This window comes from Phyllobates terribilis, unplaced genomic scaffold, assembly GCF_046119375.1.
Source record: "Phyllobates terribilis strain yellow unplaced genomic scaffold, ASM4611937v1 Scaffold_7__3_contigs__length_470593459, whole genome shotgun sequence".
NCBI classification, from domain to species: Eukaryota; Metazoa; Chordata; class Amphibia; order Anura; family Dendrobatidae; genus Phyllobates; species Phyllobates terribilis.
Genome location: NW_027362767.1, coordinates 423,146,797 through 423,167,333, shown reverse-complemented (window position 1 = coordinate 423,167,333; position 20,537 = coordinate 423,146,797). Strand labels below are relative to the sequence as shown.

General features: G+C 44.1%; 1 protein-coding gene across 1 annotated transcript in view; it reads left to right on the top strand.

The window, feature by feature from the left end:
* Positions 1–20,537, top strand: part of LOC141155149 (complement factor B-like) — an 83,284-nt gene that overhangs the window by 49,848 nt on the left and 12,899 nt on the right. Inside the window, exons 12-15 of the mRNA XM_073641833.1 lie at positions 1,469–1,586; positions 1,731–1,875; positions 2,936–3,015; positions 3,739–3,842. Of these exons, the coding sequence (XP_073497934.1) occupies positions 1,469–1,586; positions 1,731–1,875; positions 2,936–3,015; positions 3,739–3,842 (447 nt within the window). The remainder of the gene's footprint in view (positions 1–1,468; positions 1,587–1,730; positions 1,876–2,935; positions 3,016–3,738; positions 3,843–20,537) is intronic.

Here is a 20,537-nt window from a genome sequence, read left to right as displayed (position 1 = left end):
TATACACAGTCTTTGTGGCACACAGGACCCGTTTATACCGGGCTTTGAATCCTGTTCGTGACGCCAAGTATGACGCGCCCCCTGGGCCGTGGGGTACTCGTTGCCGAGCCGGTCGGTGCAGGGGATGTCACAGTGGTGGTGACCCGGTCCGTGACCCAGGGCGGTCAATAAAAGGGGGATTACTGAAAGGGGATTATAGTTTTTATATATATATAATTCGTGACACCACCTGTGGTATGCAGCTATATGGGGCCGCCGCTGCGGTGCAGATCCTCTGGAGCTGATGGTGACGCAGCAGAGTTGGGTCAGCTCTCCACAGGCAGAGCTTAGCTCCAGGGCAGGAAGTGGTGATGTTATAGATGTTGCTGTGCAGTGTAGTGCAGGGGATGGCGCAGTTAATGATCAGTCCACAACTTAATGGCGGTTTCCTCTTATCTTTACTTGCGGTGGTTAGGCAGACCGGGGCACGGGTACTAGCTGGTAGTAGAGGTCCGGGCGGCCTGGAAGCAAGTTGGGAATCCACCTCGCCAGGTGAAATTGGAGGCCTTCCCTTTGCACTAATCTCTTTGGCCCTGCTGCTTTTAGCTGTGCTGTGGCCCTCGTCCCTGAGTAAAACGTCTTTGTGCTCGACCAGGCAGCTCGGGCCTTCCTGGAGTGTCGCTCCCACATGGCGGTGCTGGGCCCTATGTGCTGTTGAGCCTCCGGGCATCTGATGGGGCCAGGAAACCTGCAGTCTTCTGCCCTCCGGTTTCTGCTGCTGGGCCTTCAGTGCCCCACAACCTCGGACTCCTGTGACCAGTTCTTCTACGCTCCTCTCTGGGTTGAGCTGCCGTCCAGCTCCACTCCCCAGGTCTTTCCTCGTCGCTGTCCTGTATTCAACTCCTCTCACTAACTCTAACTAACCCTGCCTCCAGATTCCAGTTGCTAAGAGGAGGAGCTCCCCTTGCTGGTCTGGAGCCAGGAACGTGTTGCATGCTAGTATACCTGACTAGGGGACCCCTGCTTGCTTCCAGGCATGGCATCACCTCTTGTGAGGGAGGCAATGCCACTGTGGCAACTGGACCCCTGGGGTGCCACACATCATTCCCAAGAAGGCTCATGGCTGTACTAGCTCAAAATGGTGCTTCTACTCAATACTGAGCAAAGGGTCTGAATACTTATGACCATGTGATATTTCAGTTTTTCTTTTTTAATAAATTTGCAAAAATTTCTACATTTCTGTTTTTTTCAGTCAAGATGGGGTGCACAGTGTACTTTAATGAGGAAAAAAATGAACTTTTTAGAATTTACCAAATGGCTGCTATGAAACAAAGAGTGGAAAATTGAAAGGGGTCTGAATACTTTCTGTACCCACTGTACCACAACTATGAGCAAGTGTTGATTTGTGTTAAAATTTGCACCACTTTCTGTCGTTTCTGTCCATTTGCCACCAGACTTTGAGACACTTTCTCCTTTTTGTTACTTTAAGCGTCCAGGTTCTGAAGAGAAATGTAAAGGATCCATTGTTAGCAAATCTTTTGTCTTGACGGCTGCTCACTGCTTCCACCTAGATGAATTACTCCATTCTGTCAATGTCAGAGTTGGAGGTAAGTTCTCTCATCAATTTTACTGGAGACCCAGCTGTGGTCCTACCACAACCTCCAACTTGGCCTCTAGCAGAGACATGAGCACCTCAGACCTGATTCCACAAATGTGAGAACTACGTATGTTTTTGCTTTCATCTATTGTAGATAAGGTATACAAAGTGAAGGACATCCACCGTCATAGTGACTACAACCCAATTGGCAAAAAGGATAAGGGTGTGGAAAAATCCTATGATTACGATATGGCTCTCGTTGAACTGGATAAGAAACTTGATTTTTCCAGTAAAATCAGGTAAAACAAGTGAAGATTTATTTTGACAACTTGGTTACATTCAACATGGACATATCAAGCGATTTTGACACGATCACCACATCTTGAGGCACCATGAGTGGTCGTGTTGTAGGGCACCGGAACTGGAATTATTATGGGGCCGCTGTGGTTATGTTTGTAATGTGTATAATGTTATGTAACATGGTTAGTTGATAGAAATGGGCAAAAAGAGAAGATTCACAGGACCCTCATCCAGCAGCCACGTTGGTAATCCATGACCACCGTACCAGAGCCACGCAAACTTTCTCGTACCTGCTTGGAGGCTAGGAAAGATTTTATTGTTGCAGCATGATGCTGATATGACATCGAACCAAACCTTCTAATCAGAAAAGGTCCTGGGCAGCCAAGCAGGTAGGAGAACATTCACAGGGCTGTTTTGGTAGCTACGGTGCCGACGGGGCTGCTGGACCACGGTCCCGCAAATCTTTTTACTCAACTCTACTGCTAGATGTGTCACTGGCTGTGATATGACACACTGTGGTTTGCATGGCTATATTAGTTCTTTGGATGACTCTGTAAAGGGGTATTTTCATGGGAGACTAGGAGACCACAAAATGCCACAGAGCATATTTTTGTAGTGTGCTATATAATACAGAGAGGTTTCTTATACCCACTAAACAGTATGAGGTGCATTTTACTAAGACCTCTACAAAACAGAACTTCCAATAAAACTGCTAGTGTCAATAAGCTGCTTGAAAGCCAAAGTCATGTAATGCCAGAAAGTGCATATAACCAGTGTCAATAAGCTTACAGAAAGCTATATCTTTTTATTGTAAGATCAGTGTAGACTGGATGGGCCTTAACCATTGCATTTTGGTGCATCTACTGCCAAAAAAATGAGTGAAATAGTAGGTTGTCCAACCGCATGCTAAGAAGTTCTAAGACTTCCAATAGGGCTATTATTCTGGATGAAACGTAAAAATTTTGATTTTTCTTGTTGGAACTGGAGTTTATTGGGAGAGAGTGGAAAAAAACGTTTTTATTTAGACAGCAGTAATAACCCCGCTCTCTCTTCCCACAGACCTATCTGTCTTCCATGTACAACTGGAGCGACCTGGGCTTTAAAGCAGCGAGGGAAATCTGTAACGTGCAGCGACCATGGTGAGTGTCGGGGGGAAGGATTTATCATGATGGGTTTGTGTACTGCTAACTAGAAACTTCATTTTGTGTTTTTTATATTTCTAATCTTTTCTGACTAATTTCAGAACATAATAATAAAGAATGAAGGGGCATTATAAAAATAGCCATAATGATAGGTAGATGGATTACAGTGCACTGGTAAAACTCTTACATCCAACAGAATAAAAGAAAATTACAATAAAAATAAAAAAGACTGGTACATGTAGATCCATTTAATATTCAAAATCTGTCAGTGTCATCTTATGTTATTTTTATTATTATTGTGTTACTTGTGTCTCTATTGGCATTGACAAATTGCATATTTTATCTGTCTGTCATTTTGTGTTCATTTTTTACTATTTTTATGTTCTTCCCTGTGGTAGTTTATTAGTATCATTTATACATTTTCATATATCTGTATTTATTGTCATTTGTATTGCGATCTCCATTTATCTGTGTATGTTACTACTATTTTAGGTGGATCTACATGTGCCAGTCTTTTTTATTGTTAATTGCAGAATATGGCTTCATAGGGATTGGAGATATTATTTGTAATATAAAGCTCCAAATCCTCTGCTGTACCTCGCTTATCCATAAAGTATAAAAATCCGGCTGTACAGTCTAAGGGCCTTTCAGTTTAATGTGCAGTCATTTGAGACGTAAAAAATATTGAACTAATACGATTTACTATTTTATATTTTCCAGAGAAAATACTACTCTCGGAAGAATTGGTGAAAGCATTGTTTGTCGCAGAGGAAACTGATAAGAATCTTGAGCAGAAGGATGTGATGATAAAACAAGGGAGTAAGGTAATGAAATATCAAATTATCAGAAAAATTAAATAGCCATGACACTGCCGTACTGGCACACCATTTGGTTCAGTAGAACTGAGGTAAGAAGAGGCTGCTCACACTGCTGTCCACCCTGTGTATCTGATCTAATACTAGAGATACCAGGAGCACTGAGGTAAGAGGAGGCTGCTCACACTGCTGTCCACCCTGTCTATCTGATCTAATACTAGAGATACCAGGGTGCTGAGGTAAGAGGAGGTTGCTCACACTGCTGTCCACCCTGTGTATCTGATCTAATACTGGAGATACCAGGGGTGCTGAGGTAAGAGGAGGTTGCTCACACTGCTGTCCACCCTGTGTATCTGATCTAATACTAGAGATACCAGGAGCACTGAGGTAAGAGGAGGTTGCTCACACTGCTGTCCACCCTGTGTATCTGATCTAATACTGGAGATACCAGGGGTGCTGAGGTAAGAAGAGGCTGCTCACACTGCTGTCCACCCTGTGTATCTGATCTAATACTAGCGATACCAGGAGCACTGAGGTAAGAAGAGGCTATTCACACTGCTGTCCACCCTGTATATCTGGTCTAATACTGGAGATACCAGGGGTGCTGAGGTAAGCAGAGGTTGTTCACACTACTGTACACCCTGTCTTTCTTAACTAATACTAGCGATATCAGGGGTGCCAAAGTAAGAAGAGGCTGCTCACACTGCTGTCCACCCTGTCTATCTGATCTAATACTGGAGATTTCAGGGGTGCTGAGGTAAGAAAATGCTGCTCACACTGCTATCCATCCTGTCTTTTTAATCTAATACTGGAGATATCAGAGGTGTTGAGGTAAGAAGAGTCTGCTCACGTTGCTGTTCACTCTGTCTATCTGGTCTAATATCACCACAACAAAAAAACTAGAGCAAATGAGACTAGCTTTTATAGGAAGATGTCCAACAATTTTTTTAAAAAATCAACCAATTTTATTTCAATTTATAGTAAAACAAAAACTAAAATTCAGGTACTTTCAACATCTAAGCTTAACTATCATTTACAGACTTAAATCATGGTCATAAGTTCCTACGTAAATGTTCCACCGATTTTTAACAATAATTATTGGATGCTAGCATCCATGCAAATATCCATTATATTGCACCTATTCCAAATTATAAGGTGCTAGTGACAAGAGATAGCTCTATGGGTTGTTCCAAACATAATGCAAGATATTATATCTGGGAATAGGTGCAATATAATGGATATTACTGGATGATTTTAATACTGGAGATATCAGGGATGTTGTGGTAAAAAGAGTCTGCTCACACTGCTGTATACACTGTCATTCTGGTGTAATACTGGAAATACCAGGAGTGCTGAGGTAAGAAGAGGCTGCGCACACTGCTGTCCACCTGCTGTCCACCTTGTCTATCTGATCCTAATACTGGAGATACCAAGTGTGCTGAGGCAGGAGGAGGCTGTTCATATTGCACTCCACCCTGTCTATCTGATCTAATACAAGAGACTGTCACGGGTGTGTCAGAAGTGACAGACAGTCGCCCTGCAGTTGGCTGCAGAAGATCTCTTCATTTGGCATTACAGACACCTTCTTATCTGTCTCACTCTAGGACCCAAAGGCTACCTCCATCTGGCTAATTGACACCCAGGCCTGGGTTGTTTAAAAACTTGCTGTTTGTTAGGGGGAGGCGCCGATGATATCCACATGTTTCCTTGTGAAAGCTTGGAGCAAGTGCAGTTCTTACTTCCTCTCTGATGCTAAGAGGATGTGTGAGCAATCTCCCTGAAGTCGGCTCAAGCTAAGTTACTTTCCCCCGTGTCTGTCTACCTTGTTGTCTTTAGTTGTTAGTGGGGACTGACTAGTGCTCATCCCCCCTTCCCTAGCCAGGGCCTAGCTATAAGAAAATACAGGGTTTTAGGTTTCTGTGCAGCAATTGGTGAGGAACCAATATAGGGATGATAGGGGAGACAGGGTGATATCAGATCAGCCGAGGAGGTCTCCACTTCCCCTTTCCCTATTGTCTGGGCCCCCTTCCCCTCATCACTTCGTGTTGCACTTAGTCTTTCCCACACCTTGCATGACATTATCACAGGCCGTGCACATTTAGAGAAAAAAAAAACCTGACACTTGGGTTTAATTGTGTGGGGTTTTTTTCGGGCATGTTTTTTTTTCCTTTCTCCTTGGTATGGGTTCAGTTGCAGAGCAGCTGCGCGGTCTGTCTCTGGAGGTGAATGACCTCCGTTGTGAGGTTCAGCAACAGCATCAGCAACTACAGGTCACTAATGTGGGGGTCTCAGCAGGTACGCCTGTACAGCCTGAACCCAAGGTTGCCCTCCCGGACTGGTTTTCAGGAGGTAGGTACAAGTTTTTTGTATTGAAAGAGGCCTGCAAACTGTATTTTAAACTTCGTCCTTACTCCTCCAGAAGTGAGAAACAACGAGTAGGAATGGTTATCTCACTGTTGCAGGGAGATACTCAATCCTGGACTTTTTCTTTACTGCAGAATTCAGTTTGTCTCTAGTCTGTAGAGAGATTTTTTGGGGCTCTGGCCTTCATCTATGATGACCCTGACCGAGTCGCCTTGGCCGAGTCTAGGCTACATCGCCTTCAGCAGGGAATCGGTCAGTGGAGACGTACAGTTCTGAATTCCGTAGATGGGCAACGGATTCTAAATGGAATGACTCAGCCCTTAAAAGCCAATTTTGTGAGAGTCTTACTGAAAGGTTGAAAGATGCTTTGGCAGTATATAAAACCCCTCAGTCCTTGGAGGCTGCCATGTCATTGGTCATACGTCTTGATAGATGCCTTCGGGATAGATGGATGAGACCACCTTCTCTGGGGCCTTCTTGTCGTGGTTATGTACCTCTGCCAGGGGAGCGGTCTGGCGGTGAAACAGTACTGGGGGAGGTGGAGGAACCCATGCAGTTAACGGGTGCCTTTACATCATACATTTCCCCAGAGATTTGCAAGAAAAAAAGGCGTATGTTTTTTTTGTGGGAAAAAGGGACACTTTATTGGGACCTGTCCTTCAATTCCTAAACAAAAGGAGACTCGATTAACTCTTGGTAGTCTGAAGTTGGATAAGCAAGGGGTGCATTTGTCGCCAACCTGCAGTTCCCAGTTTGTCCTGACAGCAAAGGTGGTGCTAGAGAGCAAAATAAGAAAATTTCTGTGTTTGTTGACAGTGGATCTGGAGTCAGCATGGTTGATGCTGAGTTTGTGAAAACTCATGGTCTTGCTTGCTGTACTTTAGCTAAGCCTATTCCCATCTTCACCATCGACTCAGCGCCACTTGCACAGAAAGCATTTACTCAGATTGTACATAATGTAAAACTGAGGGTGGAGTCAGTTCATTGTGAAATAATCCCTTGCTATGTCCTGGACAGACTTCCCACCCCAATTGTTTTGGGTCTTCCCTGGCTGGTGAAACATTTTCCGTTGGTGGATTGGCAAAACGTGGAGATTATTGAATGGGGAGATTAATGCCATAAGAACTGTTTAGATATTTCCCTTGGTACAGTTTCTATGAAAATATTACCTGCTTTTCTATCTGGTTTTGAGGATGTTTTTTCTGAGAAGGGGTGTCAGGATTTGCCTCCTCATCGTGCATATGACTGTGCTATTAACCTGACCCCCTGAGCTAAACTCCAGACTGTATAATCTTTCTGGCCCTGAGAGACAAGCCATGAAGGGTTTAATTGCGGAAAGTCTGGAGAAGGGACACATTAGGCCCTCATCTTTGCCTGTGGGCTCTTCTTCTTGAAGAAAAAAAATGGCGGTCTACGTCCCCTTTTAGATTTATGGGAATCAAATCAAATTACCATCCGCGATCCATACCCTCTTCCTCTGATTCCAGATTTGTTCAGCCAGGTTGTGGGAGTTAAGGTGTTCTCCGAGTTGGATTTAAGGGAAGCCTACAATCTGGTTGGAATCAGAGAAGGGGATGAATGGAAAACAGTGTTCAATAACCCTGAAGAGCTTTTCGAGAGTCTAGTTATGCCTTTCGGTTTGACCAATGCACCTGCGATGTTCCAGCATTTCATAAACTATATTTTCCATCATTTTGTGGGGAGGTTTGTGGTGGTCTATCTGGACGATATTTTGGTTTACTCACCTGATTTTGAGACACATCGGGGCATGTTAAACAGGTGCTCCAGATATTAAGGGATAACAAACTATATCCAAAACTAGAAAATGTGTTTTCGCCGTTCAGGAAGGGCAGTTTTTGGGGTACTTGTTGTCATTTTCGGGTTTTTGGGTGGATTCAGAGAAGATCTGTGCAGTCCTTGATTGGCACCATCCCGAGAAACTGAAGGCACTACAGCGTTTTCTATGCTTTACTAATTTTTACTGGAAATTCATCCAAAATTACTCTGTTATAGTGAAACCTCTTACTGACATGATTAAGAATGGATCTGATTTTTCCAAATGGTCGGATGCCTCCCTCCAGGCTTTTTCTTCCTTAAAGATTTATTTTGCCACTGCACCTATATTCAGTCTACCCGATGTTTCCCAACCCTTTATTGTTGAAGTTGATGCATTGGATGTGGGGGTTGGGGCTGTGTTGCCTCAGGGTCTGTCCTCTGGTAAATGGCGTCCATGCGCCTACTTTTCTAAAAATTGTCTTCGGCTGAGAGAAATTATGACGTGAGCAATAGGGAACTTTTGGCGATCAACTTGGCTAAACGTCTCAACCCTAGGCAAGCCAGATGGTCCCTGTTTTTTACTAGGTTCAATTTTGTTGTCACTTTTCGTCCCGGGGTCAAAAATGTCAAGGCTGATGCTTTGTCCCGGAGCTTCCCTGGTGGTGGTGACCATTAGAACCCTTCCCTGATATTACAGAAGGGATTAGTCATTTCGGCATTGTATCCTGAACTGGAGGGTGAGGTGTTGGAGGCACAGGTTGACGCCCCTGCCTCTTGCCATTCAGGAAGGTTATTTGTACCATCTAATCTGCGCCGCAAAGCAATTAACGAACATCATAACTCTGTGCTTGCTGGTCATCCAGCTGGTAAGTCAACCGCGGACCTCCTCTCTCATCGTTTTTGGTGGCCAGAGTTGCATCGGGATGTGATTGAACACGTATCTGCTTGTATTATTTGCGCACGTTCTAAGGTTTCGCATACCCATCCGTCTTGTACTCTTCTTTCGCTACCTATCCCTAGTAGTCCATGGACACACTTGTCCATGGATTTTATTACTGACCTACTGGTTTCTGCGGGCAAAACAGTGGTTTTGGTGGTTGTAGATAGATTCAGTAAAATGGTTCACTTTGTTGAATCACCTGCTCTTCAAAATGCCAAAATACTTGATCAGATGTTCATAAATGAGATTGTGAAGCTTCACGGGGTTCCCTCCGATGTGGTGTCAGATCAGGGGACCCAGTTAGTTTCCAAGTTCTGGAAAGCATTCTGTTCTCGACTGGGGTGCAGCTGTCCTTTTCCTCTGCCTTCCACCCTCAGTCGAATGGACAGACCGAACGCGTCAATCAGAATTTGGAGACCTACCTCAAGGACGACAACGTTTTCCACGGGTCCTTACTCAAGAAATATGTGGAACCTCTTGAGCCCTCACCCCTACCGCCGCCCCCAATAATGGTTAGTGGTAATCTGGAATATCAGATTTCGAGGATTGTAGATTCTCTTCTCCAACATTGTTCCCTACAATACTTGGTGCACTGGAAGGATTATAGTTCAGAAGAGAAGATGTGGGTTTCATAATCAGAGGTGATCGTTCCCAGGTTGATTTGCTCATTCCACACCTCTTATCCTGAGAAACCTGGTCCTGAGTGTCCAGAGGCCGCTCGTAGAGGGGGGGGGGGTGTACTGTCACGGGTGTGTTAGAAGTGACAGTCGCCCTGCAGGTGGTTGCAGAAGATCTCTTTGTTTGGATTACAGACAGCTTCTTAGTTGTCTGACTCAAGGACCCAGCGGCTACCTCCCTCTGGCTAATTGACACCCAGGCCTCGGTGTTTAAATACTTGTTGTTTGCTAGAGGGAGGCACCGGTGATATTCACTTGTTTCCTTGTAAAAGCTTGGAGCAAATGCAGTTATTACTTCCTCTCTGATGTTAAGAGGACATGTGAGCAATCTCTCTGAAGTCGGCTCAAGCTAAGTTACTTTCCCCCGTGTCTGTCTACTTTGTTGTCTTTTGTTGTTAGTGGGGCCTGACTAGTGCTCACACCCCCCCTTCCCTAGACAGGGCCTAGCTCTAGGGAAATACCATGTTACACACACGCCGCTAGGTTCAGATAGGGGCGAGACAGGTTACATTAATTCTTTGGAATTCTGGGGGGACCATTACCCAGGGCGACCATAGACCATGTGCTGCAGCTTCTCTCAGGCTCACAGGGCAATTGACCCACAGACACGTAGGTTGTTTCACTTGCTGACCAGGCTCACTTGACAAGAGTCCTCATAAACGGTAGAACAGTAGCATTTAATAAGAAGCCGCACAGCCAGTGCAAGTTAAGTCTCATGAGCAACAGGCTCCAGTGACAAACAGTACAACTTCTTTAGCAGCACTGCAGTTCACAGTCTTCCCAGTAGTACAGGACAGCATAGTTCTAATGCAAAGGCACATTAATGAACACAGCATTCTTTACAGCACAGTGAGATGGAGGAGGGGGGGGGTTTGCTGAGGGACATGATCCCTGTGACACCATTTCTTCCAGTCCTTATCTTTATGCCTGACATACTCTGCACTGCTAGTTCAGGAACTCTCCCTGACCTGTGCTTAGCTTCACTCCTGACTTGAATCCTTTTCACTTGCAGGGGCGCTTCTGTGAGATACAGAACACACACACCACCTTTATCTTCGGCTCCAGCCAGACAGTAAACAACTTCCCCACAATCCCCCTAGGGCTCTGCTAAAACACTCCCCTTCTCCTGTGACTGTGTTAACCCCTCTAGTTGCTGGATGCTTTTAAAGCACCAGCACTACTTCTGCATGTCACACTCTGCAAAAGCACTACTTCTGCATGTCACACTCTTCCCTCCTTTTTGAATGTCATCCTAGACATTTGTCTTAATTGATCAATCTGACCAATTCTGAGACATTGGTGAAAGATGGATAACTTTATATACAAATTGGCATTGTGAAATCCGTATAACGTTCATAAACATTGATAACAACCTAATCTTACGACCTTTTTCTCGTAGGATGCCTGTAAGAAATAAATAATTAACACAATTAAAACAATCAGCATCTCTTCAGCTGGAGCTTTTCGTACGTCTTCAACCAGCTCTCTCTCTCTATGCTTTAACAGTTCTTTGTTTCTACAAAGTCTTTTAAAGAAAATCAAAGCATGAAAACAAGTCTTTCCAGTAGGCAACATCTTCCACAATTACTCTTGGTGGTGAATACCACTCAAGTGGGCTTACCTGGTCTTCAGGCAGAGATACCTGTCTCTAGTCGACAGTCCTTGGCACTTGACTAGGTTCACCAAGTGTCTCATACGTCAGAATCACGGGCCTCCTCACTTCTCGAGTCAACATCCTCCTGGTGGGTTGTTCCTCAGAGACCACGGGTTCTTCGGTCACAGAAGTTTCTTCCGCCGTACACATTTCCTGTGCTTCCTCAGATGCTCTTGGAGCTGCCTCTGTAAATTCCTGTACTTCTCCAGAGTTGCTTGTTTCCGCATGGTCTGGTAATTTCGCTCCTCCTGAGTGTCGATCGGTCTCTTCAGGGGCCAGTGTTCAATCATCAGATCTGAATTGGACTTAATCTGTACTCCTTGGTACAAACTCTGAAGCCTCAGGACTTAGTTCACTCTCTTGAGGATGGTACATCCCTCTCTTTGCCGGTCCGTGAAATACGATGGTGAGCTCTTCTTCATCGGAACTTTCAAGGTCACTATCCACCTCCGGAGCTTCAGTCTGTGGTGGTCCCTTAGTCGATTTCGGACTATGTCGGTCTACTTCTTGAAGTCTTGTTGTGGTGGGAGATAATCACAGGGTAGTAGTAAATTCTGATGAACTATTCTGGTTTTCTTGTTTCCCGTTTCCAATCGGATTTCATACACTGGGCTGTCATCGGCTTTCCTCCTTACGACCACATACACCTTGACTTCCCAGTACGAACCAAGTTTTGCTGGACCGCCTTTCTCACATACGTTCTTGACTATCACCCAGCTTCCCGATGCCAATTCTGCTACATAACATTTTCGATCATAGTACTCCTTACTCTTGCTCTGTCCTTGCGTAACCACTTTGGATGCTATGTTGTATACCTCTGCCATCCGTTCCTTCCATTTCCGAACGTACTCCGGATACTTTCTATAAGTCTCTGACACCGGAGTATCGAACATGATATTAATTGGTAGTCTTGGTGTTTGTCAATACAATAGGAAAAATGGTGAGTAACCCGTTACATCGCTCTTTGTACAGTTATAGGCATATACCACTTTTGACAGAGAACTCTTCCAGTCTTTCTTCTCGTCAGCTGTTAAAGTGCGCAGCATCGACAATAATATCCGGTTAAAACGTTCCACTTGTACATTACCATCTGGGTGATAGAGCATTGTGGGGATCTCTGAATTCTACAGTACTTTCCTAGCTTGGCAAAGAGCTGGTTCTCAAATTCTCTTCCTTGGTCGTGGTGTAACCTCGTAGGGAACCCAAACCTCAAAGCAAAATCATTGAAGATCTTCTCTGCTGCTGTTCGACCCGATTTATTGGTGGTGGCATATACTTGAGCAAATCGAGTGAAATGGTCCATCACCACCAAGATGTATTCGTAGTCACCCTTGCATGTCTTGAGATGTAGGAAGTCTATTGAGACCATCTCAAACAGATACGTAGTTTGGGTGTTGCCAGAAGAAACGTTCACAGATCAAATTTGTTGTCCTTTCCACTCCCAGGTGTCCCATGTTTTCATGGAGTTCTTAGAAGACCAAGCTACGGAATACTCTGGGTAGTACTAACTGCCGGTTTTGTCCTCCTTTACGATACAGGATACTGTCCTCACTGAGGTAGAGCTTCATCCATTCTTTAATTAAAACAGATACTGCTGGTGACTCATTGTCTCTCTCCCGTTTAATTGGAAACCGATTTTGGTCCACATAAAGTAGTGTTCTACCAATTATCTGATTTTCCTGTTGTGCTCTACGGATTTTCCCTTTTGTTAGTTGTTGAATAGACCGGGGGTGATCTTGTTCTCTTGCTTTATGGTGGTTTTCACTGGCAACGGACACCACAATGGTGTGTCTTCCTCCTGATAAGCTTGTACTGCTTGTTTAGTGCTCTCAATTGCTTCCCGACTGACTTCCTCCGAGCATTCTTGCATGAATTGCTCCGGCTCTACTGGCATTCTTGACAATCAGTCAGCATCCGCATTGCATTTTCCTGGCCTGTACTTGATGCTGAAATTGAAGTCAGCTAGTTCTGCGACCCATCTCTGACCCATTGCATTCAGTTTGGCTGTAGTAAGGACATAGGTCAAAGGGTTGTTGTCAGTGTATACCTCAAACTCTTTGCTGTATTGTTCACAGATAGCCCATTTCAATGCCAGGAACTCCAATCTTCTGGAATGTACATGGTAATCTTCTCGGCGTCTGTCAACGTTCCTTAACCGTAACCGATGACTCTTATTTTTCCATCTTGATGCTGATACAGGGCAGCTCCCAGTCCAACTTGAAAAGCGTCACAATGAAGAACAAATGGTAAATTGAAATCAGGATATCCCAAGATGGGTGGTTTTACCAAGTAGTCTACTAGTTTCTCCAATACCTCCCGGTGGTCTGATGTCCAGAGAATGGGCTGTTGGGGCGAAACGGCGTTGTTTCTTTTAAGCCTGGTTCTACTCGCGTTCTTCTTTTTCTCTGTGGGTGTTGTTGTCTCTGTCGTCACCCCCAATCCTGGAGAAGTTCCAAACGTAAGTACGATAGTAGGAGAGGAATCCTAAGATCTGCCTCAACTCCCCGATGGTAGAGGGTCTCTTGTCTTTTAAGGCCAGTACTGGAGCGATTTCTGATTTTCTTTCCATGGTATATCCTTCTCCGAACACAATTTTCCCTAGAAATCGGACTTGTCTTTTGAACAGTTCACACTTCTTTGGGGTCAACTTAACTCCGTGTTGTTGATACCATTGTAATACGGTCCTCACGTGTTCAACATGCTCCCGGAAGGTTTTGCTGTGTACCACATTGTCATGCAAGTACGGCTGGCAGATATTGTCCCTCAATCCTTCTAAACATGTTTCCATGCTCCTCTGGAATTCTGCTGGAGCTGAACTGAGCCCAAACGGTATGCGGATCCACTCATATAATCCCCACGGTGTGATGAATGCTGTCAAGGGACTACTGGACTCTTCGACATACCCTTGGTGGTATGCCTTACCCTGACCGAGAACAGAGAACCAGGTACTTCCTGATAGGCTATCCAGCATATCTTAGATCTTTGGTATCTGGTACTGACTTTCGGTTTAGTTCCCGTTAATCACAACAGAGTCTCAGTGTACCATCCTTCTTCCTAACACAGACAATAGGAGAGGAATAAGACGACTTTGACTTTTGGACCCAACCTCTGTTGATGAGATCTTGTAAATATTCTTTCACTTCACGGTGTAATGGTTTTGGCACAGACATGTAACTTCTGGTTACTGGGGTCATGTCTTTCAAATTGATTTTCAACTGCAACGATGGGATACAGCCTATATCAGAGTCATCTTTGGAGAACGTATGACACTCTTCTCTCAGCATCTGTTTTGCTACCGCTAGATCTTCAGCACACAAGTGTTCCAGGGGTACTGGAGGATCCCAGGACTCCGAGGTGGGTTGTGCAATTTCTTCCCCTGGGCAACTCCTGTTCCTTGGTGGGGAGACTGATTTCACTGTAGACACCTGGGCGGGTCTCACACTGGCTGGATATACCATTTTAACGGTTTTGATGTGACCTAACACAGTCTTTGGATCCAGTCTAATTTTGTGTCTCGTAGTATTCATCACCAGTATTGTAACTCGAGCACACGAACCAGTAGGAATCTTAAGCACAGTCTCACCTTGAACTAGGCCTTCCGGAAATTCTGAGGAGTCTTTTGGCACGAACAGTCTTTTCTGGACTTTCTTCCCGGTTCTACCCGTACCCCACACCTCACCCCCACAATTTCGTTTGCAGGGATGATGGTTGGGCGCCAGCCTACCTGGACTTCTTTTAGGTCCGTTGTATTCTGTGCTTTCTTTACTCTATGAATCACATTTTTCAGCACGGCGTTGGGTATGGCAAGCGATGTGGCAATTGCAGCCACCACCAGTGTCAATGACTTGTGTTTTGTGATGACCTCACTGATTACATTATAACCCAGGATAGGATCCTCTGCCACGTTCTGATCACTGGTCACAAGAAATGGTACCAAGAGCTCAATGGTGTTGCTGTTCTTCGTGTTCATGAGTTGGAAAGTCACTTCCACCCAGCCTATCAAAGGGACCTCGGTCTGGTTGACGGCTTTGCCATGGAGTTCCACTGGTCCCAAGAGTTCTTTTAGTGACTGAAGGCAAGTGTGTGGCAGGTAGCGCCTTCTCCATTCTTCATTTATAAGGCTCACTTGGGCTCCTGTGTCCCACAGTGCTTTTACTAGGAGTCCATCTACCTGGCACTGTATAAAGCACCTTTCACCGATAAGGCTGATGAGGCTATCTTTACTGACTGAGGAATCCTCCTCCCAGGAGTACATCGTTTGACCTCCGCACTGGGCATTAAGTAACTGATGCCCCTGTCTCCCTTGCAGCTGTTGTAGATGGGATCACACTGCTTCTCAGCGCTGGCAGGCCTCTCTTTATTTGGTGATTTAAGGTTCCCTCTTGGAGGTGGCACTGTAGGATCTCTATGATGATCTTCAGACTGGCCACCGGGGATCTCCAACTTCAGCTGACTCATTTTGGTGATTTTAGAAGCAGAGCCTTTCTTTAACTTCTGTTCACTCTCTGACTCCAAACTAGCAGCCTCATTCATTTTTTCAATTAGGATTTCATCCAAAATGCCAGGATCTTCTAGGTACTGTTTCAGCTGCAACTTGATATCTTTGCTGATTAATCCCATTCCCAATGATCTCAAGAACTTCTTCTGGACTAGTCCAGCATCAAACTTCTCTTCCGCTTCTACATCTCTGGATGCAAACAACAGTCTACCCTTCAGTTCAATCGCTCTGAACAAGAAACCCTTTTAAAATCATCTTCAGCTGTGGCAAGGTCAATTAACTCTTCATTTCTAGCATACTACGGAGGTTCAGTCATGGGCTGAACGCTTTCACCACCCCCTCAATGATCTCATCTGGCTGGTAGCCTTTCTGTTATCCTGCATCGATCTGGTGCGACAAGTTCATATAAGACAGTTTCTCTTTCTGCTCACACTCTCCAATCTGTCCCAGGATCTTGAATTCTTTCCTTATGGTGATTTGTGGTGTTAGAGAGGACTGTCTCCCTGATTTATCTAACCCAAGCAGCTTAAAGGTCCTGTCTGAGTCTATCACCTGTTCAGAAGTTTTGGTTGATTCCTGCAGGGCTGTTGTTAGGGCTTTGAATTGTTCTTTCAATTCCTGTAGTTCAGTCTGTGGACGGAGATTCCCGCTTTTGGTAATTGGTGCTGCCCCTCCATCCTCCAACTTCAACCTGGTTAGAAACTGTGTTAGTTCCTGGAGGAATGTCCCCGTGACATCTTCAGCTTCTTTCTCCCCCAGCTCATCCATTTTTGCATTAATGGCAGCTAACAGTTGCCTGTGGTTGTGTGCTTTGAAAATCTGTTCTACTGACATCTTTATATTAACAACAAATATGGATCAGCATATAATGGCTGTGTAAACACAAAACTATAATAATCTACAATTAGATTGCACAACAGCAGATAATACAAAAATAGAACAACTTTATTTGATAAAATTAGACATACAGGATCAACAATACAGAATCCAACAGGTGCTATACAGAAGCTGGGGTACTAGGATAATAATAGAATTTCATCATGGGTACATATAAATATTGATACATAATTGGCCATATTATATAATGTTAAATGGAGTACCCATAGACATAAATTTTAATAATCACAAGGTAGGTAAGAAATAAGACACATGATGTATGTTCATCCGTATTGAAAAGGGTGGTGTCAAAGGCTCAGAAACAATAAATAACAAAATACAAATATTTTAGAAAAGGCACCTCTATATTTATAGTCCACAAAATGGTTAAAGCCCACAGTGGCAAAACGCGCGTCGGGAAACATGGTGTGTGGTACCAGTACTCCGGTGGTAAGCATGTTCATCTAACTACATCGGCTCTTCCTCAATTATGTGGTGATAATTTGTCCTAATTTTGACAGTGGCTTCTAAATCCTATGAATTTCTTATTTCCTATTTATTAATTCTTGCACATTTGCACCTTTCATGCACGGTCACTTTACTATAATTTTTCACTACCATGTGAGATAACCTTAGTCCGTGTTATACTATTCCACCATTTTGTGGACTATACAGTGGTGGCCAAAAGTATTGGCACCCCTGCAATTCTGTCAGATAATACTCAGTTTCTTCCTGAAAATGATTGCAATCACAAATTCTTTGGTATTATTCTCTTCATTTAATTTGCTTGCAAGGAAAAAACACAAAAGAGAATGAAGCAAAAATCAAATCATTGATCATTTCACACAAAACTCCAAAAATGGGCCAGACAAAAGTATTGGCACCCTCAGCCTAATACTTGGTTGCACAACCTTTAGCCAAAATAACTGCGAACAACCGCTTCCGGTAACCATCAATGAGTTTCTTACAATGCTCTGCTGGAATTGTAGACCATTCTTCTTTGGCAAACTGCTCCAGGTCCCTGATATTTGAAGGGTGCCTTCTCCAAACTGCCATTTTGAGATCTCTCCACAGGTGTTCTATGGGATTTTGCTCTGGACTCATTGCTGGCCACCTTAGAAGTCTCCAGTGCTTTCTCTCAAACCATTTTATAGTGCTTTTGGAAGTGTGTTTAGGTCATTGTCCTGCTGGAACACCCATGACCTCTGAGGGAGACCCAGCTTTCTCACACTGGGCCCTACATTATGCTGCAAAATTTGTTGGTGGTCTTCAGACTTCATAATGCCATGCACACGGTCAAGCAGTCCAGTGCCAGAGGCAGCAAAGCAACCCTAAAACATCAGGGAACCTCCGCCATGTTTGACTGTAGGGACCGTGTTCTTTTCTTTGAATGCCTCTTTTTTTTCCTGTACACTCTATGTTGATGCTTTTCCCAAAAAGCTCTACTTTTGTCTCATCTGACCAGAGAACATTCTTCCAAAACGTTTTAGGCTTTCTCAGGTAAGTTTTGGCAAACTCCAGCCTGGCTTTTTTATGTCTCGGGGTAAGAAGTGGGGTCTTCCTGGGTATCCTACCATACAGTCCCTTTTCATTCAGACGCCGATGGATAGTACGGGTTGACACTGTTGTACCCTCGAACTGCAGGGCAGCTTGAACTTGTTTGGATGTTAGTCGAGGTTCTTTATCCACCACCCGCACAATCTTGCGTTGAAATCTATGGTCAATTTTTCTTTTCCGTCCACATCTAGGGAGGTTAGCCACAGTGCCATGGGCTTTAAACTTGTTGATGAGACTGCGCAAGGAAGACACAGGAACATTCAGGTCTTTGGAGATGGACTTGTAGCCTTGAGATTGCTCATGCTTCCTCACAATTTGGTTTCTCAAGTCCTCAGACAGTTCTTTGGTCTTCTTTCTTTTCTCCATGCTCAATGTGGTACACACAAAGACACAGGACAGAGGTTGAGTCAACTTTAATCCATGTTAACTGGCTGCAAGTGTGATTTAGTTATTGCCAACACCTGTTAGGTGCCACAGGTAAGTTACAGGTGCTGTTAATTACACGAATTAGAGAAGCATCACATGATTTTTCAAACAGTGCCAATACTTTTGTCCACCCCCTTTTTTAGGTTTGGTGTGGAATTATATCCAATTTGGCTTTAGGACAATTCTTTTTGTGTTTTTTCATTTAAGACAAATTAAATGAAGATAATAATACGAAAGAATTTGTGATTGCAATCATTTTCAGAAAGAAACTGAGTATTCTCTGACAGAATTGCAGGGGTGCCAATACTTTTGGCCACCACTATATATATATAGAGGTGCCTTTTCTAAAATATTTGTAATTTGTTATTTATTGCTTCTGAGCCTTTGACACCACCCTTTTCAATACGGATGAACATACATCACGTGTCTTATCTCTTACCTACCTTGTGATTATTAAAATTTATGTCTATGGGTACTCCATTTAACATCATATAATATGGCCAATTATGTATCAATATTTATATGTACCCATGATGAAATTCTATTATTATCCTAGTACCCCACCTTCTGTATACCACCTGTTGGTTTCTGTATTGTTGATCCTGTATGTCTAATTTTATCAAATAAAGTTGTTCTATTTTTGCTATTATCTGCTGTTGTGCAATCTAATTGTAGGTTATTATGACATCTTTATATGTTCTGCTACTGTTCTCAATTTTTCACAGGTTAATTGAAGAAGCAGCTCACTAATTCTGTCTATTTGTATTTCCACATTCATTGCTGCTAGTGAGTTTTTCTTTAGGGCTGCTCTCCTTTAACTTGTGTAGCAGAGTTGAGTTGAGGTGCTGTGCTGCTGTGTTTTTCGAGACACTTTTCCTCTACACGCTAATTCCCGCTTATGATTCCCCGTACGGGCCACCAATGTTACACGCACGCCGCTAGGTTCAGATAGGGGCGAGACAGGTTACATGAATTCTTTGGAATCCTGGGGGAACCGTTACTCAGGACGACCATAGACCATTTGCTGCAGCTTCTCTCAGGCACACAGGGGAATTGACCCTCAGGCACAGACATGTAGGTTGTTTCACTTGCTGACCAGACACATTTGACAAGAGTCCTCATAAACGGTATAACAGTAGCATTTAGTAAGAAGCCGCACAGCCAGTGCAAGTTATGTCTTATGAGCAACAGGCTCCAGTGACAGACAGTACAGTTTCCTTAGCAGCACAGCAGCTCACAGTCTTCCCAGTAGTACAGGACAGCACAGTTCTAATGCAAAGGCAAATTAATGAACACAGCATTCTTTACAGCACAGTTAGATGGAGGGGAGGGTTTGCTGAGGGACATGATCCCTGTGACACCATTTCTTCCAGTCCTTATCTTTATGCCTAACAATACTCTGCACTGCTAGTTCAGGAACTCTACCTGACCTGTGCTTAGCTTCACTCCTGACTTGAATCCTTTTCACTTGCAGGGGCGCTTCTGTGAGATACTGAACACACACAACACCTTTCTCTTCGACTCCAGCCAGACAGTAAACAACTTCCGCACAATCCCCCTGGGGCTCTGCTAAAACCCTCCCCTTCTCCTGTGACTGTGTTAACCCCTCTAGTTGCAGGATGCTTTTAAAGCACCAGCACTACTTCTGCATGTCACACTCTGCAAAAGCACTACTTCTGCATGTCACAACAGGGTTTTAGGTTCCTGTGCAGCGATTGGTGAGGAACCAATATAGGGATGATAGGGGAGACAGGGTGATATCAGATCAGCCTAGGAGGTCTCTACTTTCCCTTTCCCTAGTGTCTGGGATCCCTTCCCCTCATCCATTCATGTTGCACTTAGTCTTTCCCACACCTTGCGTGACAGAAACCCAAGGAGTGATGAGGTAAGAAAAGACTGCTCACGCTGCTGTCCACCCATGCTACCTGGTCTAATA